Genomic DNA, 25,945 nt, shown 5'->3' on the forward strand with positions numbered 1-25,945 from the left:
TAGGCAGTTGGGTGAACCTTTGTATACTGTGTGTGACTTCTCCTCTGTCTTTACTTTCACTTTCAAATCCCTTCTGATCTTCCTCGGAGATGCCATCTCTTCCTATTAAAGGATGATTGAAGCCAGTGGTGAGTTATCCCTTTCCTTTCCTGATGTCAAGTCCCCTCATTTCTGAGGGTCACACTTAGAGTGCTCACATTTATGAGTGTCACACCAGTGTTTGAAGGTCTTTCTGCTTAGATGAGAATTGCCATCAGTAGTTGCACTTTTGTCTGCTGTGAACATCTAGGCTGAGCCCCTAGATGTGTTCTCTCATTTGGACACCTCAATGAGACTTTGGGTGTCCTCAGTGAGGTTTGGGAACCTCCCAAATTTTCATCCTCTGTTACTCAACCCTGAGCTACATCTTTTTAAATGTGGCATGGTCACCTTACAAGCTGCAAGATCAGCAAGTAAAGCTCCAAAACAGTACTCTTACTTGATCTTTTCTGCTGTAATTCCTCTAAATGATACAAGGTCCCTTAAGTCCTGGCCCTCATATTCGTCTCACAGGGTTCAGACCTGTGGGAGGAATGCTGCATCTGTCTGGCCTGTTCAGGGTATTCTAAATGATTCTAGATCCATCCATCTCCACCTCTTCCTCCTCCTCCTCCTCTTTGGTGTAGCTGGGATTGAACTCAGGGCTTCATGCTTGCAAAGAAGGTACTGTACCACTTGTCCCACAACTCCAGTCCGTTTTGCTCTGGTTATTTTGGAGATAGGGTCTCACTAACTATTTTCCCAAGTTGTCCTCAAACCAAGATCCTCCTGATCTCAGCCTCCCAGGTGATTACAGTTATGAGCCACTGGTACCTGGCCATCCCATCCCTCTTCTGTTCTATCCTGCTCCCCTATAGAGTCTCCTGGCCTTCCCTTTCCCTATATTTTTTATGGAGACCTCCTTTCCTTCATGTTTAATATTTCACATTTCCCAATGGATGACTCATGACTCTCTAATATGTTTCCTGAGGAATTAATCACCCCCTCCTTGTTTTCTTTCCTCTAGAAACCTCCTACTCTGTGCCTAGTGCTCTAACCTCCTAAACAGATTTTCCCATTCCACTATGCCTCCTTCCATAGCCCAACTCCACAGAGGATATCTCTATCACGATGATGCTATGATGGGGCTATGACTGTAGACACAAGGTCCTCATCATCTTGTTACCCCCTAGGAAGAACTGTAATTAATATATGACTGAAAGTTCTGTCTCAGAGCATTCTAAAATTAATATAATTGCTTATATGTCTTATTTTCGTAAATGTGTAAAAGCTGCTATCTTTTCCAAAAAATCAGTTATTTCAATCAGGTCTAACTAAAATGCAAGAATTGAGGAATGAACTCTCCATCTTTAGACTAAGAAGAAAAAATTTATAAAGTAAAGCAACTGTTGGAACTGCCTAATGAAGGGCTTGTCATAGGGACCTTACATTTTTGTTATTTCAGCAAAGGATCTTAATCTGTTCCATTCTGTCATAAATTTTATTTAATCTTTTACAATATTGGTCTAGAAACAGATGTATTTTTAAAAATTGTTATATAGAGAAACAGTTTGTGATTGTTTTCTCCTGGTTCTTCATTGAAATACAAGGCTAGTAAGCCTATTTTATTGAATAAAAAACAGTTTTGTCTAAGTTCAAAACTTTTGTAAAAGCTATTTCAAAAATATATAAGCCTTCTGGAATGTCACGCTTAGGAAACACTTTTACCAAGCTACTGTCCACCAAATTAAAATTGTTAATGATGGTAGCCTTTTGTAGGGTGTGTCTATGGGTTCTGAGTGATAATAAGGAGAGCTTGATGGTGCTGGAACTATATTGTTAATCATAATTATTATTCTAAAATGCTGTTTACAGTGGAAATAACTAGACTGTTCTGTCAGTTGCTAAACTTTTTCAGACTTTTAACCATGGCTATTCTAAGTCTTTTGTCATTGCAGTTTGATCCTTCTGGAGCATCCGCACTTGGGATCATAAAGGATGAGTCTTGCAATACATATTTCTCAAATAAGTCAGTTTTTTAATACTTGCTTCTGTTTGGTTTGGTTTTGTATTTTCCTTGTAAAACCTTGTTGTTGTTGTTGTTGTTGTTTTACATTCTGCAGAAGTTCTACTTTAACAATAATGACTTGAGCCAAATATTAAAAAGATAAAATTAAACTTAATGGATTTAGGGAAGCCCAACTTAAGAACCACTTCTTGTAAACCTTTCATTGAATAAATTTGGCCAAAAAGGATCTTACTGGCATCAACTCCCATCTGACTTTTTCTCACTTCCTCTCTGACATAGGATCCAATCAGACCAGTTGGGACATTTCATCTTGGAAATGAAGAAAGACCTACCAGGATAAAGCTTATCCTGATGAGGGACCATTCAGAGGCAAACAGTCATAAGAAAACTCTTCAGGTAAGAGGGGAAGTTGTCAGATTCCAGTTGGAGTCACTTGTGTTAATACTTCCAAACATAATTAAAGTAGTGAGATTGTAGATAAATGGTTCATAAACATGGTTACCTAAACCAATGCCTGCCTACCTTCCTAATGGATTAAAAAAAAATCTTCCTATCACCTGCTATTCCTCAAACTTCAGGAAAATTCCAGATGCTTCTCCCTGTGTATGGACATTCAAAACCTCTTAAGAACAAATGGACTAACTATTCAACTTATAACTCTGCTAATAAGCCTTGAAATAACAGTAGGCATCGGGACAGGAGTGGAAAAATTATTTCTTCCTCCTTGATTACTAAAAACCTATCTTTAGAGATGGCTAGTGCACTAGATACCATGGCCCAAACCCTCACAGACTTACAGAGACAAATTGACTCTCTTAGCAGCTGTGGTCCTATAGAACAGAAGAGATTTAGATATTCTCACTACCACCCAAGAGAAGCCTGTGTTATGCTTGGGGAGCACTGTTGCTTTTGCATTAATAGATCAGGATAAATTCAAACCAACTTTCACAAATTAACCAACAGGGCCTCAAGTTAGACAGTAGACCACTCAAGGATGGCTCTTATGGGAAAAAAACTGGTCATAGTTACTCTGACTTCCTCCTTTCTTGAAACCTCTAATGTCTATTGCACTCTTTTTTACCATTGGATCTTGCTTTATTAACCTTCTAACCAGATTTCTTTCTTCCTGCCTCCAGGCCATGAAGTTACAGATGATGCTGCAATATATGTTCTGTCACATACCATCTGATCCTCCAGTACTTCTAAGTCCCACGGACCAAGCTTTCATACAATTTTATTCCAGTATTCAATTAGACCTTGCCGTGTCCCTACAGACTGCTCCATAATCCTCAAACAAACAACAAATACCTAGAACAACAAATACATAGACAAGAATATCTCTAAGACCCTACCTATCTTGATACAATTCCAAGAAGATGAGACCTTTGCCCCACTGAAACCAAGATTGGTTTTGTTTTTCTGTCAGGAGGGAATCTGTACCAAAGCTCCCCACTCTCATGGAGGAATGACAGGCCAGCCAGAATGTGGAAGGAGGGGACAAGCACACAGAATGCTGAGATGAGGAAATAGGGGCAAAAGTCTAAAAACATTCCCTGATGGATGAGACCCTAACCATGAGCCAAGGAAGAGACAACTAATTAATGAGGTCCACAAAATTGAGCCTAACCCAAGACAAAAAAAAAAAAAAAACCCCAAAAAACCCACTCTCAACCCTGTGTCAGCATGCCTAGTTGACGGCCATTCCTCCTTTAATAAAACTGCTTTCTCCTTACTCACCTGTCTTAGTAAGTTCTTTTACCAACCTATGACTCCAAAATCAATAACACTTCATTCATTTGTTTGTTTGAATCCACTTTGGGTCATTGATCATTTTAAAAAAGACTTTCGTATTCTTTTTCTGGCATTTCAACCATTTCAGCATCTTTCGATTCAGTTACTGAAGACTCATGAGATTTTGGAGATGTCATATTAACTTGCTTTCTAATATTTGTTATGTTTCTATGTTGTGATTTACAAATCTGTTTGAATGGGTAACTCTGTTTTTGTTGAGGGGATCATCTTAGTCAACAACCTTCTCTTGAGGTCATAATCCCAAATATCACTCAGAAGAGAGAAAGTCAGCAGCAGTAACAAAAACAAACCAGATATTTAAATACAGTTTAAAAAAACAATTTAAAACATCAGTTAAACCCCCAATAATGTTAGAAAAGAAAAGAACTAAGTACATATAGGATAAAGTAGGAGTTTAAAAATTATTAGAGCTAAAGGTATTAATAACTAAAGTAAGCCAGCTGCTGGTAGCTCATGCCTGTAATCCTAGCTACTCAGGAGGCAGAGATCAGGGGGATTATGGTTTGAAGCCAGCCCAGGCAAATAGTTTGCAAGACCCTGTCTCAAAAATACCCAACATAAAAAAGTGCTGGCAGAGTGGCTCAAGGTGTAGGCCCTGAGTTCAAGCCCCAGTACTATAAAAAATAATAAAGTAATAAAATGGTGTATGGTAGAGTAAAAATAGAGATGCAAGATAGGAAAGAGAAAAATAATATATGGATGAAATTGTAAGAAATAATAGTAAAAAAATAGTGAGAGAGAACACAATAAAATCAGTACAAAGAAAGACAAACCAATGGAAAAAAAAAAAGTCAATATTTCTTCCTGGCTGATAAGAAGAAGGCTTTTTTTTTTTTGCCCCAGGATTTTCTTGGGCAGGTTATTTGGTGTGTGGATTAGCTGATTTTCTATCTGAAGATCAAACAAGTTAGACCAGAAAGGGCTGTTTGCAGGCTGCATCCTGTCCTTCCCTACTGGGTAGAATTCCTGTCAGTATTTTCCCTTATGCAGGCCAACTAATGCAGGTAGTAAAGAATTTACAATGAAACTGCTCCTGCTAGCTCAGGCTGAAGACTTCTCTCCACCGCACCCCCCCACACACACACACTTGGATACCTTCTAGCACCACAGGCTCTATGCCTGTGCCAGTTTGGCAGGGAAAATTGCAAGCAGCAACTGCTTTCCACCAATCACTCTGGCACTCTGATAGTGTACAAAGCAATCAGACCAAAGCAGTCTGCACTGGTTGGGCTCTGATTGATCCTATGTGTCCTGGTCATTGAGTTCTCTGCCCTAGCACCACTGCTTGTTTTCACACACAGATCATCTGTCTCCTCTTTCCAGAGTTCAGGCTGAAGTTCCTCAATGTATTTTCCCTCATTTCCTCTTTGCATGGCTTGAAATTTCCACCCAAGTAGATCTGACTTGAATCTGAGTTCAAGTCATGACCAGTTTCCAGGGTCTACACTGATTCTCAGAGTAGTCATTTGCTTGGCCAGTGGAGGGGAAGAGAGAGGCCTTTGGGCTTTGGAGGTTTAAAAAATGCAGGATCTTCTCTCCCTGGCTGACAGGTTTGACTGTAAGACCTCTTCTATTATCATTCCCCTCCTTGGCATTAGTGAGTACACTAGAAATTGCAGGGAGTTCATTCTCTAGCATTTGCTTGCTGCACAGGATGCAGAACTCTTGTCTTAAAACTATATAAATATACATATATATATATATTTTTTTTTTTTTAACAGAGAGCCATCTTGTGTACCTTTGGACCTCCCCAAGGCTTTCTGTTTCTTTTTTTCCTTACAGCTCTGCTGGAGAGGAATTCTCCTTCTTCTCTACTATTTTGTGTAGCAATCTATGTTAGGATCCAAGTTTTCTTTTTGCCTGGGCTGGCCTCAAACCCTGATCCTCCTGATTTCTGCCTCCCATGTAGCTGGGATTACAAATGTGAACCACTGTATCTGACGTAGTCTATGTCACCATCTTTAACAGACAGATAATATTCCATTATATGACTACATCATAATCAACTCACACAAAAGACACTTACATTGTTTCAAGTTTTGTTTTTTGAACAAAATGAATGTGTTATACTTTATATCTGAAAAGAGATGAAATTATTTTGCAAAGAATTAATTTCCTAATCTGGTATATTATAACATATAGTGAGCTAATTTATAAATATCTGATGCGTTATATTGCAATTTAAATTGTTCAAGACCTAATTTTACACAAGTTGCAATAATAAATGAAGTGCAGCATGTTAGCAAGCCTATGCCTCTAGCATACATTAGTTTTCTATTTCTTCTCTAATAAGCTAAAAGGTTTAAAACAACTTGAATTTATTATCTTAGCTTTCTGAAGACAAATTCTAAAATTGACTGTAGGGTTCAGTTTCTTCTAAACGCTGTAGGAGAGAATCTTTTTCCTTGATTTTTCTAGTTCCTATAGGTTGCCAAAATTCCTGGCTCTTGATGGTCACTTCTTTGACATTCCTGATAAAAACTCCCTTGCAACGGAAGAGATGGTGGGGGGGGCAATACAACCAATGTACAATATAAGCCTATGTGGAATTGTCACAATGAATCCTCCCCGTACAATGAATACATCCTAATAAAAATTAATGTATTAAAAACTCCCTTGCAAAAACCCTTGTGATTACATTGGTCCCACAGCAAAATCTTCCTATGTTGGGTGGGGGGTAGTAAAGAGTTATAAAATAAATTACATAGAATGCCGCAAGTTCAATGCCAGATACTTTAAAAAAACAGAACAATAACTGACACATAATTATTTATTAGAAGTTAGTTATATAATTATTAAGATAAAATTAGTAGCATTGTTACTGAGCTGATTTGAGACTGACAAGTAAGGGAAACCAATGTTTCCTTAATTTAACATTTGTTTCGTTGACTTTCTGCTTTTCCTTTGCAGTTGTAAATGATATGTGGGGAAAAACATTGACTTTCTATTAAGATTTCAGATGTATATTGAATAGACCCATGATGAGTTAATTTAAATACTTGTCTTTCCCCTAAACTTGAGAATATGAAAGTATAGTGATGAAATGAATATGAAATTATTAATCCATCTGCACTTATTTGTTTTTTGCATAGTATGTGACTAGATTTTACACTCATAGGAGCTAAAGTTAGGACCTCCAAATGGAAGACCTCCTCTAATTTGGGATCCTACAATTATAATCAAAATAGGAACATGTTCATTTTCTAAGTTAGAGATTTCCTTATATTTTCAAAGGATCCATTATCCCAAATAGAAGAAAGCTAGTTTCCTAAACAAATTTCTTTATTTAAAAAAATTTTATTAATGTTTTTGTGACAAGGTCTCATTATGTAGGTCAGGCTTGCTTGGAACTCACTATGTAGCACAGGCTGTCCTTGAACTTGCAATTCTCCTTCCTCCATCTTCCCAGTGCTACATTACAGGCTTACAGCCACCACATCTGTATAAACCATTTCTTCATTCTATTTTAAATTAGTTAATTCTTTCTGACATTAAATATTTCCTACATCTTTGTTACTCATCACCTTAACACAATTTTTAAGTATGAACTGGCATACTTAAAATTTGAGATAAAGTATCTCTCAATAAAAACTGAAAATGGAGTTAAGCAAAAAGAAAATGAAGCATGGTCACAATACTATCCAACTAGTAACAAACCCAGTCATTAATTTAGCATTTATTTATCTCCAAAAAGGGGACCTTACTGAACATATTGTTTTGTAATCTAGTCTTTTCACAGTGTATCACAAATGTTTTAATATGTCCACAAATGCACTTCAACATAATTTTAAATGTCCATTTTGCACTTTATTTTACTCTCTTTTTTTGTGGTACAGGGGTTTGAACCCAGGGCCTACACCAAGAGCCACTCCACCAGCTCTTTTTTGTGATTTTTTTTTTCCAGATAGGGTCTCACTATTTCCCATGCTGGCTTCAAACTGTGATCCTCCTGATCTTGCCTCCTGACTAGCTAGGATTACAGTCGTTAGCCACCAGTGCCAGCTGCACTCTATTTTAAATGAATGTGCCATGATTTAATCATTCCTGTCTGGTGGCCATTTGGGTAAATTTTAAAAAATCTCTTTCCTTTAAAAAACAGGACTTGTGCTATGAACATCTTTGTAATGAAAGTCTTACTATTGTTTGATTTAAATATTAACACTGCCATTTACTAGCTGTTGAATTTTAGGCAGTCTATGACTTCACTGTGCTTCAGTTTCTTCATCTGTAAAATGGGCATGATGAAGCACCTACCTCATAGGGCTGTTCTAAGCATTAAAATAGTTGATTCAATGTAAAGATTACGGTGCCGGCCTTTCTCCCGCACCATGCTGGAGATCACAGGGCCTTGCACATGTTAGGCAAGCGCTCTACCAATGAGACATTTCCCCAGTCCTCAATGCAAAGATCTTAAACAGTATCTGGCACAATCTGAATGAGCAATAAATGGTTACTCATCTTTATGAGCACAGCTAGTTTTCCTCACAAACTCTGTTTTAAAAAATAAAACTTAGGTAACGAAGCTAGCTAGTGCAGAGGCACAGAACTGGTCCTTTAAACGCTTTCCATCCTTGCTATTTATTGCTCTGGAGTAGCGTACCCAGCAAGTTCAAGAAGTTAAAAAAATACTCATGGTGCAGGGGTTGACTGATGGGGTTCTTTTAATAACTCTGCTGTGACAAACCCACAAAACGAGCAGTTAGAATCTAGAATAATGAGGATAAATAGGTTCGGACTTCAGCGTCAATCAGCCCAGGAGACGATTGATTTTCCCGGGGCTGGTACTTTGCGGCTATGGTTTCCATGGTTACAGATCTCGCTAGTCCCGGCCCCTGACTTTATACACTACGCAAGCGTACACAGTTGATTTACATACTCGGCCCTTAGGCTTCGAACAGGAAGCCCCCTCCTCTCTTCCCGAGGTTAGCCTATCGCCTTCTTCATTTGCCTATTCTAAGAACCCTGGGAGTCTGTGACGCAATATTCGCGCGTCCGCGTCGTTTGGAGCTGTGACGCGGAACATGGTGCACCTACAGTTGGGTTTTGGCATCAGTAGGCAGCAGCGTGTGAACTGTCGGCGTGGGGTGCGGGGTTAGCCGACGCCACTTTGTGTTGAAAAGTGGAAACGCGAGCAACGGGCTATTCCGGACTGGAGTGAATGGTGAGGCCCGGCCAGAGAGCCGCTGAGCCCTCAAGAGGAAGGGAGGAGTAGGTTGGGCAGCTTGGACCCGTGAGGCAAGGGAGAAACGTGCGGTTACGTTGATAGCCTTAGCGAGGCAAGAGCGGCCTGCCGTCTTGGGTCTCTGTGTAACCCTAGGGATCCCGGGGAGGGTGGGTCAGCCTGCAGCGGGAAACATGCTTGTGGAGGAATCAAAGGTGCTGGTTGGTAGGAATTTTGTGCCAGGCTGAACAGCGCCGAGGATACCCATTGGAGCTCCGGTCGCTGGCCGGACTGGTGTATTTGCCCTTGGGTGATAGGTGGTGCAAATTTTGAGAGAACGAGATTCTCTTTCGTATAAAAACAAGTGTATACCGTTATTGCACATACAGTACAGTACTGTGGGAGCTTTAAACATTAGATCTTTCCTTGCCTTTGATGAAAAATTGAAGGAACTTGGGTATTTTCGGAGAGGAGATTCATGCTGAGGTATGGCCGCCAGTGCTCAAGCTTAGCGAGTCCTGCAGCTTTACATTTGGGGATGTTTGTGATTCAGCAGAATGACTTTGAGGCCATTGTATTTGTCATTTTTCTTAATTCTTTTGTGACATGTTGGTGAATCAAAGTGATTTGAGTAAATAAGTAGCCGAGACCCGTGAACTGCCTACTTGGTGCCAAGGTTGTAATTGACGTACCTTCTCCCTCTGCAATTTAAACGAGCTCAGTTATAGTGCGGAAGCTCCGGTGCCATTAGGCTGTTGTTGAGAAGGGAGTAAGAAAGAGCAGTTTGCAGACATAATTTACCTTCACTAGCCCCCGTAGATAGAAATTTCCTTCCTCTATTTTTATGTGTTTTAAACTTCTCTGCTCAGTACAGAAACTTCATGTTAAGGGCAGAGTGACTCAACTGTATGAGACATACATTGTATGACATATCCTTTCACTGAGGAAGATATTGGGAAATTAGTTTGTTTGTTTGTTTGTTTTTGCTGGTCTTGCACAGGGCAGTGGTTTGTGGCATGTTACAACCACAGGGTAGGAGGGTGTTCTCTGCCTTGGTTGTCCTTTCTAAAGTCAAAGAGAATTCTCACCACAAATGAATTTGGTTGTAGTAGCACTATTAGAAATTCTAAACAAGTATGTAAAGATTATTTGGTAATTAGTAGAAAAACCATATTACAGATATATTTTCATTCAGAATTAAGCCAGAATGTGAAATAATCCCTGTAGACATGTGGCATTTAAAATATCCTGAAGTTTTTTTCCAGAAATAGAAGTACCCATATTTTGGGAAGGATAATATATTTGATTAATTGGGTTTTGACTTTGTTTTCCATGCATACATTTGTGTATATATTTAATCTCATGTTTTCTAATTTAGTGTTATTGATGGTAATTTTTTTTCTTCAGTGCTGGGATAGAACCCAGGCAGGACTTTGTGCATACTAGACAAATACTCTACTACTGACCCCAGTCCTTTTCCTGTTCTTTATTTGTATCTAATGAGTATTGTCAGGTAATTTCATAGTGTGTTTCGGGATGGCCAGACACATGTAGTGCAGATGTGCTTCTGGAGTATCTTTGTTTGATTTTCTAAATATGTGACAGATTACAAGTAAACTCACAATTATAAACTTCGTAGCGCTTAAGGTGGATTAGTGTTCTCCACCCTTGCCACTCAAAATAAGATATATGACATCACCTAAAAATGTAAGCTCAACTCAAAAGCTACTGAATCAGAATCTGCGTTTTAGCAAGTTTTCCAGGTGGTGGCCAGATAGTAGCCACATGATAGGAATGCTCATTAGTTTGATATAACAATTCTTTGGTCAGTAAAAGTTGAAAAACACCACAGTCATGCACAGCCTTTGTGAAAATTATGCAATCACTTTCTTCATTCTGAAGTGCTCTTATATTCATTACCAAGTTAGCTTCATCTAGTTGAAGAAACTGAGACGCAGAAAAGGTGACTTTCATGAGATCCCCGTATCTAGATTCATAATCCAAGTCTAAATTATTCCAGTGTGTTGCTTTTTTTGTTTATTTTTGTTTTTCGTTTTTTGGTGGTACTGGGGTTTTGAACTCAAGGCCTTGCACTTGTTAGGCAAAGGCTTCACCACTTGAGCCACATCTCCAACCCTGTTTTGTTTTATTTAGTTATATTTTCAGATAATAGTTTTGTGCTTTTTGCCCCCACTTGGCTTCAGACCTTGGTCTTCCCGTTTCTGCCTCCCAGATAGCTGAGATTTCAGGTGTGAGCCACTATGCCCTGCACCAATGTTTTTCTTTTGCAGGTCACTGCCACAGTGCATTATATTAAAACTGAAGCAAAACATTCATGAACAACAGCTAGTATTCAGCAATGACTATTTATTGAGTACTATTAGATATGCCACCCAACAAGCCTCTGTGTTCCTAGTAACTTCTTTTATTTCCCATTTTGTCTGTCAACCCATGACCTTTCCTTCATACACTTTTTAAAGGGGAGGGGGTCTTAACTGTGTTGCCTAGACTGGCCCCAAACTCAAGAGCTGAAGCAGTCCTTCTGCTTCAATTTCCCAAGTAGCTGGGGCTACAGGAGTCACCACCACACCTGGGTATCTCATTCTACTACATAATAATGTTCCCTTCTACTTCCCAGAGAAAGTGAAATACACTGGGGAGAAACTTTGTTGCTATCTGTTCTCTGTCTCCTTCAAACATTTCTGCCTCTGTCTGTCCATCTTTATTTGTGCTCTTGAATTTTATCTTCTGGGGGCATTATTTCTTCTGGGTATTAGTTTGCGAGGGCTACCATAACAAAACACCTCAGGCTAGGTGGCTTAAACAGAAATTTAGTGTTAGAGACTGGGTGTTCAAGATGGCTGTGTAGATATCTTTGGTTTCCTGTGAAAGCTTCCATCCTTAGCTTGCAGATGGCTGCTTTCTTGCTGCCTTTTCACATCGTCATCACTTTGTGTACATGCATTCCCGGTGTCTCTTTTTCATATGTTGGATTAGTGCCTCATCCTAATGACCTGCCTTCTTTTATCTTAATCACCTCTTTAAAATTCTTATGTCTAAATGCCAAGAGTACTTTGGTTAGGGCTTTCAACATGTGAGTTTTAGGGGAACAATTCAGTTCTTAATACTCAGTTATCCCACTTTCAGTCTCAATAGGTACTAAGTATGAGGACTTAAACTGTCTTTTTCTTTTGGTGGCACTGGGGTTTGAACTCAGGGCTTCAAGATTGGTAGGAAGGCACTCTACCACTTGAACCACTCTGCCACAGTAACTTAAACTTAAAGCTCTTCAGCTTTGTCTATAATTATTTGCTTTAAATTTGTTACTTCATTACTGCTCTTTTTTCAATATTTTGAAGTCTGGCCATCCTTTGCAGTCACTGAATATGGCATGGCAGTTATCATTCATCTCTTTGTTACTAAATCTAATGGAATCTTTTAAATCATTTCGTGTGTGTGTGTGTGTTGTTGGGTATCAAATCCAGGGCTTTGCCTGCTAGGCAAGTACTGTACCACTGAGCTGTATCCCCAGCTTGTCGTCCTCTTCCTTCTCTTCCATATCCTCCTTTTTTTGTTCCTTTGAGACCCAGGCTTACCTTAAATATGTGATCTTTCTGCCTCAGCCTTATCAGAGAAAGAATTATAAAAGCAATAAGCATAATTGTTCTTTAGTTGTTTTTGTATGGTAAAGGAATGTCAGAGGTGGTAGTGACTCCAGTTAGGGATTCACAGCTTGAATGGGCAGTATTATTTAGGGTAAGGTGTTTTTTTTCTTTTTTTCCCCTTCCTTCTTTCCGTTCTTCCTTCCCTACTTCCTCCCTCCCTTCCTTCCTTCCTTCCTTCCTTCCTTCCTTTCTTCCTTTTTTGAGGTACTGGGGTTGGAACTTGAACTCAGGGACTCATGCTTGCTAAAGGTACTCTACCACTTGAGCCACTCTACCAGTCCTAACTTTTTCTATTACAGGGTGATCAGTCATGGAGACTATGTATAGAAAAAAACCAAGGGACTCACTGCAGTTTACCAATGTCATTATACTAAAAAGTTCCAGTGAGGCACAAATTCTCACATTTATTGAATAGAACTTTTCTAACAGCTGCTTCCTGACCCTGTTTACTGCTTTTTTTTTTCTTCTGGTGCTGTGCAGACATCCTCCCACTTGAATTACACCTCTCCTTTTGTTTTGTTTTCAGATAGGTTCTCACTAAGTGCCCAGACTGGCCTTGGACTCTTACTTTATTTTATTTTGGTGGAACTGGTGTTTGAACTCAGGGCTTCATGCATGCTTGCTAAGCAGGTGCTGTACTGCTTGAGCCACACCTCCAGTCTATTTTGCTTTGGTTATTTTGGAGATGGGGTCTAGTGAACTATTTGCCTGTGCTGGCCTCAAATTTTGATCCTTCCAATATCAGCCTCTCAAGTAGTTAGGACTGCAGGTATGAGCCACCAGAGCCTGGCTGTCTTCCTATTCTTGATCTTCCTGCCAGTGCTTCCTGAATAGTTTGATTTACACACATGTGCCACCACAGCTGATTTCCATACTGTTATACTATATCATTTACCTACTTATTTCTTGCCACACTAGCAATTATGCTCCACAGCACATGAATTCTTTTTTTGTCTTTTTGGTTTATCTGTGTATCTCAATTGCCAAGAATAGTGTCTGGCATTTGTAGGCATTTAAGATATAATTGTTGAGTAAACAAAGGTTGAAAAGTATGGTCATAAGCCAACTAAACATCAGTTGATTGGAGAGCACAAGATTAAAACAAGAGGTATTAGATATTCCCTGTGAAAAGCATTGTTAAGTTTTGTTGGCTTCATGTGCCCCCATTTCAGTATAGGAAGATAATGAATGGACTGTTCATTCATTTATTCTGTTTTCCCAGCCATTCAGCATACAGTTTACACTTAAGTCTTTTTCATAGATTATTTCTCCTTACTGTGATGCCACTTTTGTTCTTTTAGAAAGATTCTTGTCCCCTGACTTCTTCTCATCTTTTCTAAGTTTGTCTTCCACTTTTAGCATTTACAACTCACATTACTTTGTTTAGTTCATCATACATTACCTAAGCATTTGCTGTATCCCTTATGCTGTGCTAACTGATGTCATATGTAAATGAGTAAGGCAAGTTTCTTGCCTTTAAACAACTTATGGTTTTGTAGATGAGACAGAATGAAGCAAGGAAGTGTGTGTAATAATAGAAACCTGTACTAGGTAGAATATTAGTGTGGAGGAAGGAGTGTTTTACTAGCTAGTGCAATTAACCATTTCCACAGGCGGTAATGTTTGCTGTGAACAGTAACTCTAACGATTTCTGTGTCCATTAGCTGCCCATTTAAAAATGTACACTAGATAGAATTGTATAATTAAGCTTCTTCTACCCATCACCCAGCTTTAATAATTACCAATGTTATTTCATTTTACCTTTCACCTACTTCTCTACTTTGATGATCTAGAAGCTTGGTTTTTCTCCCCCCCCCCCCCCAGTACTTTTCCTTCCTTCCTTCCTTCTTTTTTTTTTTTTTGTTTTGAGGCAGGGTCTTGATATGTAACTCAGGGTGGCCTTCAACTTGCTTTGAGCTGTCTGGCCTGGAACTTCAAATCCTTCAGTATCCCAAATGCTAGAATTAAGGCAGGTGCCACCATGCCCAGGTATCATTTTTTAATTTTTTCTTTTCTCGCTCTTTTCTTTCTTCCTTCCCTTCCTCCCTTTCCTCCCCTTCTTTCCCTTTCCTTCCTTTTTTTCCTTCAGTACTAGGCATCAAACACAAGGCCTTACACTGCTAGGCAAGTGCTTTACTACTGAGCCTCATTCCAGCCCTTTGTAAAGAGACAAGGCTGGTTAAGTTGCCCAGGTTGGCCTCTAACTCAGGATCCTCTTGCCTCAGCCTCCCACGTGCTGGGATTATAGGTGGTGTGCATCACCATGTCTGACCAACAGGTTGCCTTTCTCTAGTTTGCTTTTAACACCAGGCAACTTACCAATTTTCTAGTATCTCCTAGCCATAATTCCTCAAAATTGTGTTTTCTTCTCTTAGTAGACTTGTGCAATGGACTGTGATTTAGCTTATAGGAATTTCTTTTTTCTTTTTCCTTCTTTTTTTGGTGGTACTGTGGTTTGAACTCCGGGCCTTATGCTTGCTAGGTAGGTGCTCTGCCACTTGAGTCATTCCACCAGCCCTTTTTGTGTTGGGTGTTTTTGAGATAGGGTCTTGTGGAACTGTTTGCCCAGGGCTGCTTCAAACCTCATTCCTCCCCATCTCTGGCTCCTGAGTGGCTAGGATTGTAGGTGTGAACAACAACAACAACGACAAAAAATGAAAACAAAACAAAAAAATAAACCATGGGCCAGTCCTTTATAGTCTACATGAAGTATCATAGGAATCATCACTAGCTCTGGTAGTTTTCTTCAGCCCATATTGGGAAATGCAGTATATTGAACCTTCTTTAGTCAGTCTCCAGAAGGTGTTGTTAACATACAATGTACAGGGACATAGGGATGCTAAACAACCTGTAATGCGTGTACAGAGGATTTCTTTGGTCCAACTGCCAGAAGGCTTCTGTTGAAAAGCTGAAATGACTCCAAACAGTGCAATGTGGATTTGTGTGTGGCTAAACATTTTGGAAACCACCTTGGCTTTTGTTAAAAGTCTTACATTGGCTGGGCATCATGGTGCACTGTTGTAATCCCAGCACCAGGAAGGAGAAGCCAGGAGGATCCTGAGTTGGAGGCCAACCTACATTACGTTAAAAAAAAAAAGGTCTTCTATCCTTTTGCCTTGCTTTAATTTCTTGAACCAATACTGTTCCTTTCCTTGAATTATCATCAGTTGTTGTCTTTTCCTTGCCTCCTGCTGATTTTGACATTACATAGTCAAATCTCTTAAAAAAGACAGGTGTATGGATTTGTAATTCACAGACCATGCAATTTATCCACTGAAAGTATGCGATTCAGTGGTTTTTATTACGCTCAGAATTGTGCAACTGTGACTACAACCAATTTTGGAATATTTTCATCATTCCAAATAGGAAACATGCCCCATAATAGTCTCTCCACATTTGCCCGCAGTCCTGCTACTACTTACCTACTTTTTGATTTTATAAATTTGCTGGTATGTATATTTCATATAATGGAATGATTTTTTTTTTTTTGTTTGTGGGTGACTGGCCTCTTTTGTTTAGCCTGATGTTTTCAAGGTTCATTCATAATTTAGCATGGTACAGATTTTCCCTTTTAATTGCCAAACAATACTCCATTATGTGGAAATACATATTTTCTCAGGTGTGTGGTTCATGCCTGTAATCCCAGATACCTGGGAGGGAGAGATTGAAAGAATCATGGTTCGAGGCCAGTCTAGGCAAAAGGTTAGTGAGACCCATTTCAATCAATGAGGCTGACCTGGAGGCACACACTTGTGGTCACAGCTGCTGGAAGACATAGATAGGATCGTGGTATGAGGCCAGCCCTGGGCAAAAACACAGAGATCTAAAAAATAACTGAAACAAAAAGAACAGGAAGCATGGTTTAGGTGCTAGAGCTCCTGCCTAGTAAGTGTGAAACCTGGAATTGAGGCCCTGGTATTGCCAAGAAAAAAAAAAAAACCAAGAAAAAGAAATACTGCATTTTATGTACGTGTTTATCAATATATGATCAGAATTTGAGTTTTCACTTTTGGGCTATTCCAAATAATGCTGCTGTGAGCATTACCATTTGTGTACTTTTTTTGTAGAAGAACACATTTCTCTCAGGCACATACCTATAAGGTGGAATTGCTGGGTTGTGCAGTATCTCTGTGTTTAACATGAGGAACTATAGACTTTTTTTCAGAGGTTATGGCATTTTATATTCCCACCACAAGGGTTCCAGTTTCTCTTTCTTATCAATACCAGTACCTCTTATTATCTTGCTTTTTCTTTTGATGGTGTTGGGGATTGAACCCAGTGCCTTGTGATGTTAGGCAAACATTCTACTACTGAGCTATACTTCCAGCAAATTATCTGTTTTGTTTTGTTTTTTTTTCTTTTTGAGACAGTATCTCACTGTGTAGCTCAGGCTGGCCTCAAACTCTCTATCCTCCTGCCTCTCTCTGAGTGCTGGAATTGTAGATGGGATTACAGGCATGTACCGCCATGCAGGCCCTATGTGTCTGTTTGATTATAATCATTTTAGTGGGTCTGAAGTCATTGTGGTTTTGATTGGTTTGCATTTCCCTGATGGCTAATGATGTTGAGCATCTTTTCATATGCTTACCGGTCATTTCTGTATCTTCTTCATGTAACTGTTCAAATTCTTTGCCTGTTTTTAAATTGAGTTATATTTTTATTATTGGATTGTAAAAGTTCATTATATATTCTAGAGTATTTTTTCACATCCTGTATGTTGTCTTCACTTTCTTGATGATATCATTTGCTGATACTTTGAATTTTGATGAACTTACCTATTTTTTTATTTTCCTTTAGTTTCTGTGTTTGGTACTGTTTTGAGAATGCTTGCCTGGCTCAAGGTCATTACTCTGGTTTGGATGTGGTTCAACCCCCAAGGGTTCTTGTCATGAAAGTTTGGTCTCCAGGGTGGCAGTGTTGGGACATGGTGTGGAACCTTTAAATGATGGAGCCTAGAGGGAGGCCATTAGGTCATTGAAGGAGCTGCCCTCAGAAGGGATTAAGGTAACTCTTGTGGGACTTAAAGAGTTTTTGTAAGAACAAGTTGTTAACGCGGGGCAGTGTCACCTTTCCCAGTGCTTGGAAAGGGGAAAGCCTGTAGCAGAGGCTCCCGCACAGGAGAACTCTGAGCAAACAAAGCCTGTGGGACCAGGTGAGTGCTAGCTCACCCCAGAGATCTGCATAAATAACGCAGCCAGCTACAGGCTGAGAGCAGCAGGCAGGCAAGCCACAGTTGCAGATACCACTCAGTACTGTCTCCAGATGCTTTTTTTTTTCTTTTTCTCCCTACCTTTGATGAGAGAACAACCGAATTACACCTGCAAGCCGAAAAACTTACTGAAACTGTATTGCATTTGAACTGGGGACACTTGGTGGGGCTTTTTTTTTTTTTTTTTTTTGTGAGTGTGTGTGTGTGTGTGAGTGTGTAGTTTTGTTCTACTTTATGCATCCCCTTTGATGAGACAACTACAGAACAACATCTGAGGCACCAACTCCAGGACTGGAGATTGAGATGGACACCCAAATTATTAAGACTGAAACTGCATTGCATATAAACTTGGAAGTTTTTTGGGTTTTTTTTTTTTTTTTTTTTTAATTTTCTATTTTCCATTTTATTTTAATTCATTTTTATATATTACCTTCATTTACTTATTTTTTAGTTTTTTTATCTTTGATTTTCATTCCTCTCTCTGTCTCTCTAATGTCTGTTCAGCTTACTGTCGATTAGTACACTAACACTCCCTGTTTATACCTTTGAAACTCTCTTGTCTGATACCTAGTTCTGCTTTCTCCCTCTTGTCTGTATATTTGTTTTCCCCTTTTCTTTAACTTCTTGCTTTCCATCTCAGCTCACTCTTCCATTCTAAATATTACCATTGTTATTATTACAAGCTAGAAAATACTTAATTACACACAGTACAGGGACAGTAACAACACCAAGGACAATGACGGGAAGACAGAAAAAACAGGGAAACCAGTTTCCCCACAGCAAAAAATTAGTACAGGAACCAGAGGGGAATGAAGACAACAGAAACTCAGATCCAGACTCCAACAAAATGAAGATAAACTATGCCAAAGGACCCAATGAAGCCCACAAGAATAATTTAAAAGAAGACATACTACAAGTACTCAATGAGAATTTTATAGAGATGATACTGGATAGGGTCAACCAAAATGTACAGGAAACACTCAAGAAATTCCAAGACAATAAAAATAGAGAATTTGAAAAAGCAAAAGAAGAAATAAAGGAAACCATAGAAGCACTGTATAAACACCAAAGTGAAAGAGAGAACACAATGAATAAATGGATAAATGAACTCAGGACAAAAATAGACAATAAAGAAGAAAACTGCCAGGATATGGAAAACCTCAGAAAAAAGAATGAAACAGAACTGCAAAACAAAATGGAAGGCCAATCCAGCAGAATAGAACAAACAGAAGACAGAATCTCAGAACTTGAAGATGAAATGGTAATTAAAGGAAAAACCGAAGAACTATTAATTAAACAACTCAAGACCTGTGAAAAGAAAATGCAAGAACTCACTGACTCCATCAAAAGACCAAACTTGAGAATCATGGGCATCGAAGAAGGAGAAGAGGTGCAAGCGAAGGGAATGCATAATATATTCAACAAAATAATAACAGAAAATTTCCCAAATCTAGAGAAAGCTATTCCCATACAAATGCAAGAGGCCTCCAGGACACCAAACAGACCAGATCAAAATAGAACTACTCCACGACATATCATCATTAAAACAACAAGTTCAGAAACTAAGGAAAGAATATTGAAGGCTGTAAGAGAGAAAAAACAAGTAACATACAAAGGTAAACCCATCAAAATCACAGCAGACTTCTCAACAGAAACATTAAAAGCAAGAAGAGCGTGGGGTGAGATCTTCCGGGCATCATTCAAAATAGATGGAGCAATAAAAGTCTTCCATGATAAGCAGAAACTAAAACAATATGTGACCACAAAGCCACCATTACAAAAGATTCTGCAAGGGATCCTGCACACAGAAAGTGACACCCAACTTAACCATGAAAAGGCAGGCAGCACCAAACCACAGGATAAGAAAAAGCAAGACAGTAGAGAGTAACATCAAGTTAGGTACACACAATCAAACCTTCAAATAACTAAGACAACTAAATGGCAGGAATCACCACATACCTATCAGTACTAACACTTAATGTTAATGGACTTAATTCACCCATCAAAAGACACCGTTTGACAAAACGGATTAAAAAAGAAGATCCAACAATTTGTTGCTTACAGGAGACTCATCTCACCGACAGAAATAAGCATATGCTTAGGATGAAAGGCTGCAAGAAGATTTACCAAGCCAATGGCCCCCGAAAACAAGCAGGAGTAGCAATACTTATCTCTGACAAAGTAGACTTCAAACCTACATTGATCAAATGAGATAAAGAAGGACATTCCATACTAATAAAAGGGGAAATAGACCAAAAGGAAATAATAATCATCAATCTGTACGCACCCAATGTCAACGCACCCAATTTCATCAAACATACCCTGAAAGACCTAAAAGCATATATAAACGCCAACACAGTGGTTGTGGGAGACTTTAACACTCCATTATCATCAATAGATAGGTCATCCAAACAAAAACTCAATAAAGAAATCCAAGATCTAAAATATGCAATAGATCAAGTGGACCTAGTAGATGGCTACAGAACATTTCATCCAACCTCTACACAATATACATTCTTCTCAGCAGCCCATGGAACCTTCTCCAAAATAGATCATATCCTAGGGCACAAAGCAAGCCTCAGCAAATATAAGAAAATAGAAATAATACCGTGCATACTATCTGACCACAATGCAGTAAAAGTAGAACTCAACAACAGAAGTAAAGACAAAAAACATGCAAACAGCTGGAAACTAAATAACTCATTACTTAATGAAGAGTGGATCATCGATGCAATAAAAGAGGAAATTAAAAAGTTCCTGGAAATCAATGAAAATGAAAACACAACCTACCGGAACCTATGGGACACAGCTAAGGCAGTCTTGAGAGGAAAGTTTATAGCCATGAGTGCATATATTAAAAAGATTGAAAGATCCCAAATCAATGACCTAATGTTACATCTCAAACTCCTAGAAAAACAAGAACAAGCAAATCCCAAAACAAATAGAAGGAGAGAAATAATAAAAATAAGAGCTGAAATCAACGAAATAGAAACCAAAAAAACCATACAAAGAATTAATGAAACAAAAAGTTGGTTCTTTGAAAAAATAAACAAGATCGATAGACCCCTGGCAAACCTGACTAAAATGAGGAGAGAAAAAACCCAATTAGTAGAATTAGGAATGCAAAAGGGGAGATAACAAGAAACACCATGGAAGTCCAGGAAATCATCAGAGACTACTTTGAGAACCTATATTCAAATAAATTTGAAAATCTAAAATGGACAGATTTCTAGATACATATGATCATCCAAAACTGAACCAAGAGGAAATTAATCACCTGAATAGACCTATAACACAAAATGAAATTGAAGCAGCAATCAAGAGTCTCCCCAAAAAGAAAAGTCCAGGACCTGATGGATCCTCTGCTGAATTCTATCAGATCTTTAAAGAAGAACTGATACCAACCCTCCTTAAACTGTTCCATGAAATAGAAAGGGAAGGAAAACTGCCAAACACATTTTATGAAGCCAGTATTACACTTATCCCAAAACCAGGCAAAGACACCTCCAAAAAGGAGAACTATAGGCCAATCTCCTTAATGAACATTGATGCAAAAATCCTCAACAAAATAATGGCAAACCGAATTCAGCAACACCTCAAAAAGATTATTCACCACGACCAAGTAGGCTTCATCCCAGGGATGCAGGGGTGGTTCAACATACGAAAATCAATAAACGTAATAAACCACATTAACAGAAGCAAAGACAAAAACCACTTGATCATCTCAATAGATGCAGAAAAAGCCTTTGATAAGATCCAACATCATTTCATGATAAAAGCTCTAAGAAAACTAGGAATAGAAGGAAAGTTCCTCAACATTATAAAAGCTATATATGACAAACCTACAGCCAGCATTATACTTAACGGAGAAAAATTAAAACCATTCCCTCTAAAATCAGGAACCAGACAAGGATGCCCACTATCTCCACTCCTATTCAACATAGTACTGGAATTCCTAGCCAGAGCAATTAGGCAAGAAGAAGGAATAAAAGGAATACAAATAGGTAAAGAAACTGTCAAAATATCCCTATTTGCAGACGACATGATCCTATACCTTAAAGACCCAAAAAACTCTACTCAGAAGCTTCTAGACATCATCAATAGCTATAGCAAGGTAGCAAGATATAAAATCAACATAGAAACATCATTAGCATTTCTATACACTAATAATGAACAAACTGAAAAAGAATATATGAAAACAATTCCATTTACAATAGCCTCAAAAAAAATCAAATACCTAGGTGTAAACCTAACAAAAGATGTGAAAGACCTCTACAAGGAAAACTATACACTTCTGAAGAAAGAGATTGAGGAAGACTATAGAAAGTGGAGAGATCTCCCATGCTCATGGATTGGTAGAATCAACATAGTAAAAATGTCGATCCTCCCCAAAGTAATCTACATGTTTAATGCAATTCCCATCAAAATTCCAATGACATTCATTAAAGAGATTGAAAAATCTACTGTTAAATTTATATGGAAATACAAGAGGCCAGGAATAGCCAAGGCAATACTCAGTCAAAAGAACTATGCAGGAGGTATCACAATACCTGACTTCAAACTATATTACAAAGCAATAACAATAAAAACAGCATGGTACTGGCACAAAAACAGACATGAAGACCAGTGGAACAGAATAGAGGATCCAGATATGAGGCCACACAACTATAAGCAACTTATCTTTGACAAAGGAGCTAAAAATATATGATGGAGAAATAGCAGCCTCTTCAACAAAAACTGCTGGGAAAACTGCAAAAAACTGAAACTAGATCCATGTATATCACCCTATACCAAGATTAACTCAAAATGGATCAAGGATCTTAATATCAGACCCCAAACTCTGAAGTTGATACAAGAAAGAGTAGGAAATACTCTGGAGTTAGTAGGTATAGGTAAGAACTTTCTCAATGAAACCCCAGCAGCACAGCAACTAAGAGATAGCATAGATAAATGGGACCTCATAAAACCAAAAAGCTTCTGTTCATCAAAAGAAATGGTCTCTAAACTGAAGAGAACACCCACAGAGTGGGAGAAAATATTTGCCAACTATACATCAGACAAAGGACTGATAACCAGAATATACAGGGAACTTAAAAAACTAAATTCTCCCAAAACTAATGAACCAATAAAGAAATGGGCAAGTGAACTAAACAGAACTTTCTCAAAAGAAGAAATTCAAATGGCCAGAAAACACATGAAAAAATGCTCACCATCTCTAGCAATAAAGGAAATGCAAATTAAAACCATGCTAAGATTCCACCTCACCCCTGTTAGAATAGCCATCATCAGCAACACCACCAACAACAGGTGCTGGTGAGGATGCGGGGAAAAAGGAACCCTCTTACACTGTTGGTGGGAATGTAGACTAGTACAACCACTCTGGAAAAAAATTGGAGGCTACTTAAAAAGCTGGACATCGATCTACCATTTGATCCAGCAATACCAGATCAAAAGTTCACAGTCTTTTGGATTGGCTGAAATTCTATGCTAACTTGGGGAAGGGTTTAAGATATGCAGCATGGAGGGCAATTTTCACAGGCAAAGGGGCTTAGCAAGAATCCTGAAGAAGAACCTGGAATGACAGACAATAAAATGACAGAACAGATAATTAAAATGGCAACACACACACTTTGATAGAAAAGACTGCTTTCTCGCAAAGTGATTTTTTGTTGTTGTTTGTTAACACACAGAATAACTATGTAGCCCAGGCTGGCCTTAAGCTTGTGTTCTTTCTCCCTGCACCTCCTGAATGCTGGGATTATAGTTAATTCATGTTTTTAACAGCATTTCCTGAGTATGATTTTATCTTTAAAATGTTTTGAACCTTTACTATTGCTGGCACCAATGAGGAAAAGCATTCCCTTTTCCTCTTCCTTCTGCTTTTGTCAAGGATAAAGTTGGGTGCTAGTATGTGCTAAATACCTTAATACTTATATAACATTAATTTCTTTTTAAGATAAAGACAGAAGACATTATTATTATAAGAGTCTTGGATAGGCAGTGAGGGTTTTTTTTTTTTTTTTTTTTTTTTTTTTTTTTTTGCTGTTGTTGGTATGGACTTTGAACTCAGGGCCTGCTAGGCAGATACCCTACCACTTGAGCCACACTTCGGCCCTGTGTTTGTTTTTGAACAAGGCTGCCTTGGAACTCTCTATAGCTCAGGCTAGCCTCAAGCTCACCATCTTTCTGCTCCTGCCTCACCTCCCCAGACAATGGTATTTAATCAGAATTTAAGAGTTTTGGATTTTGTGTATATGGGTCTCCCCGCCTCCTAATTTACTACTGTCCTATTTATAAAAACAATAAAAGGCAAATTTCTTTAGAAAAAAATGATTTAAGCAAAAGGGATTTCAATTATGTGTGTTTTAAATAAGAGCCTGGATAGTACAAAGAAGAGGTGGAAATCAGAACCATTAAGAGTAGGTAAACAAAGTGAAAAACATAAAAGCTTTCCTCCTCCATTTGTTATTGTTAATTTTTTCTTATGTAAAATATGCATTTAGGTATGTTAACATATAATTGCAGGTTTCCATGGATCTCAATAGTGCCAGCACTGTAGTTCTTCAGGTCTTAACTCAGGCCACCAGTCAGGATACTGCTGTTTTAAAACCAGCCGAGGAGCAATTGAAACAGTGGGAGACACAGCCAGGTTTCTATTCCGTATTGCTGGTAAGTTCTAAAATAATTTATTTTAAAATGAGACATGATTTTAATAATTGTATAAAAGTGTAGATTTAGTGGAGGTTTCCTTTAATGAAACTGGTCCAATGGCTGCCATTGTATTACCATTGTATTAATTTAGGGCATGGCTTGTTGAGGGTGTTATGAAATATTTGTTGATGGATCAACATTTGGTATCTCTCCTTTCTACAGCAATTTAATTATATGTTTTGACAGAAGGAACTCATTTTCTTTGGTTATATTCTTTATGGGTTAATTAAAACTTTCATACTTTTACTGTTTAAAACATCCATTCTGTGTAAATAATTGAACAGGGTATTCATAGTGTCTGCTCAGAAGGCACCCACTGTGATGAGTTTTTCAAGTTTAGCACATTCATGCTGACATCAGGATTATAGGTTGTATACTTTCATATTGTGTCTTCATCTCTCTCAGAACTTATATTGCTCCATTCTCCATATTGTAGCATCAGGTTTAGGAATATCATGCACAGTGTTTTCACTTTTTCCTTTTTTCCAGTGCTGGAGATCAAACACAAGGCCTAGTGCATGCTAGGCAAGCACTCACCACTGAGCTACCCCATAACCCCATATTTCACTTTAATCATTATATTTCCTTTTCTCACCTAGAAATTTCATTTTCTTGACACATCTGATCTTCTCCTGGGTGTAATGGGAAGTAATAACTTAATTAGCAATATGTGCTTTAACTAAACCTTGGTGTTTAAAAGGTTTTGGTTAATCAAAATTGCTTTTTCAATGACAGAATAAAAGAAGTTGTTTTTTTTTTTTTTAAGTTTTAGCAAGGACTTATTTTAGTATAACAGGATAAAATATAGATAAGGGGAGAGATAAAGTATAGATAAAGGTGGAGAGAAAAGACTCCAAAGAAGTGTTTTTGTGTTGAAGGTGGTCCCTATTATTTCTTCTGAAAAATTTAGAACTTTGATGATTGGCAGTTGGATTCTTGTCAAGGCAATGACCAGTGGACCAAAAAACTAACCTAGTATTTGTGACTGGGTCACAAATTCAGAGCAAAATTATTTACCATATCTTACAAAATAGAATAATATAGCATCTGACATTCATGTTTTGACTTTTTGGCCAAAATGTTTGAATTATTTGTTAAATTTAAGAAGATACTGATCATGACTATGGGAGAAGTTAAATGTTTACAGTCATACTTATTGAAAGTTGACTATTAGGCTTAGTAACAAGAAGGTAATAAATAGGTTGACTTTTAAATGACACTGCAGAAAATGTCATTACTCTTACTTCATTATCCCAGCATCATGTTTATAAATTTGGGGCATAAAATTTCCTTTAGAAAATTCTGAATACCTTTTCTCTCCATATTTTTATTTTAGTGGA

At 38.2% G+C, this 25,945-nt stretch overlaps 1 protein-coding gene across 3 annotated transcripts in view; it reads left to right on the plus strand.

Annotated features, from left to right (window-relative positions):
* The first annotated feature begins 8,847 nt into the window (after window positions 1-8,847).
* Window positions 8,848-25,945, plus strand: part of LOC109696667 (importin-11-like) — a 53,842-nt gene continuing 36,744 nt past the window's right edge. For all 3 annotated transcript variants that reach the window (XM_074077420.1, XM_074077421.1, XM_074077422.1), the window contains exons 1-2: window positions 8,848-9,020; window positions 24,420-24,563. In XM_074077420.1, coding sequence (XP_073933521.1) covers window positions 9,018-9,020; window positions 24,420-24,563 — 147 coding nt within the window. In that variant the 5' untranslated portion in view covers window positions 8,848-9,017. The remainder of the gene's footprint in view (window positions 9,021-24,419; window positions 24,564-25,945) is intronic.

The sequence above is a fragment of the Castor canadensis genome, chromosome 6, assembly GCF_047511655.1.
Source record: "Castor canadensis chromosome 6, mCasCan1.hap1v2, whole genome shotgun sequence".
In the NCBI taxonomy this organism is placed as follows: Eukaryota; Metazoa; Chordata; class Mammalia; order Rodentia; family Castoridae; genus Castor; species Castor canadensis.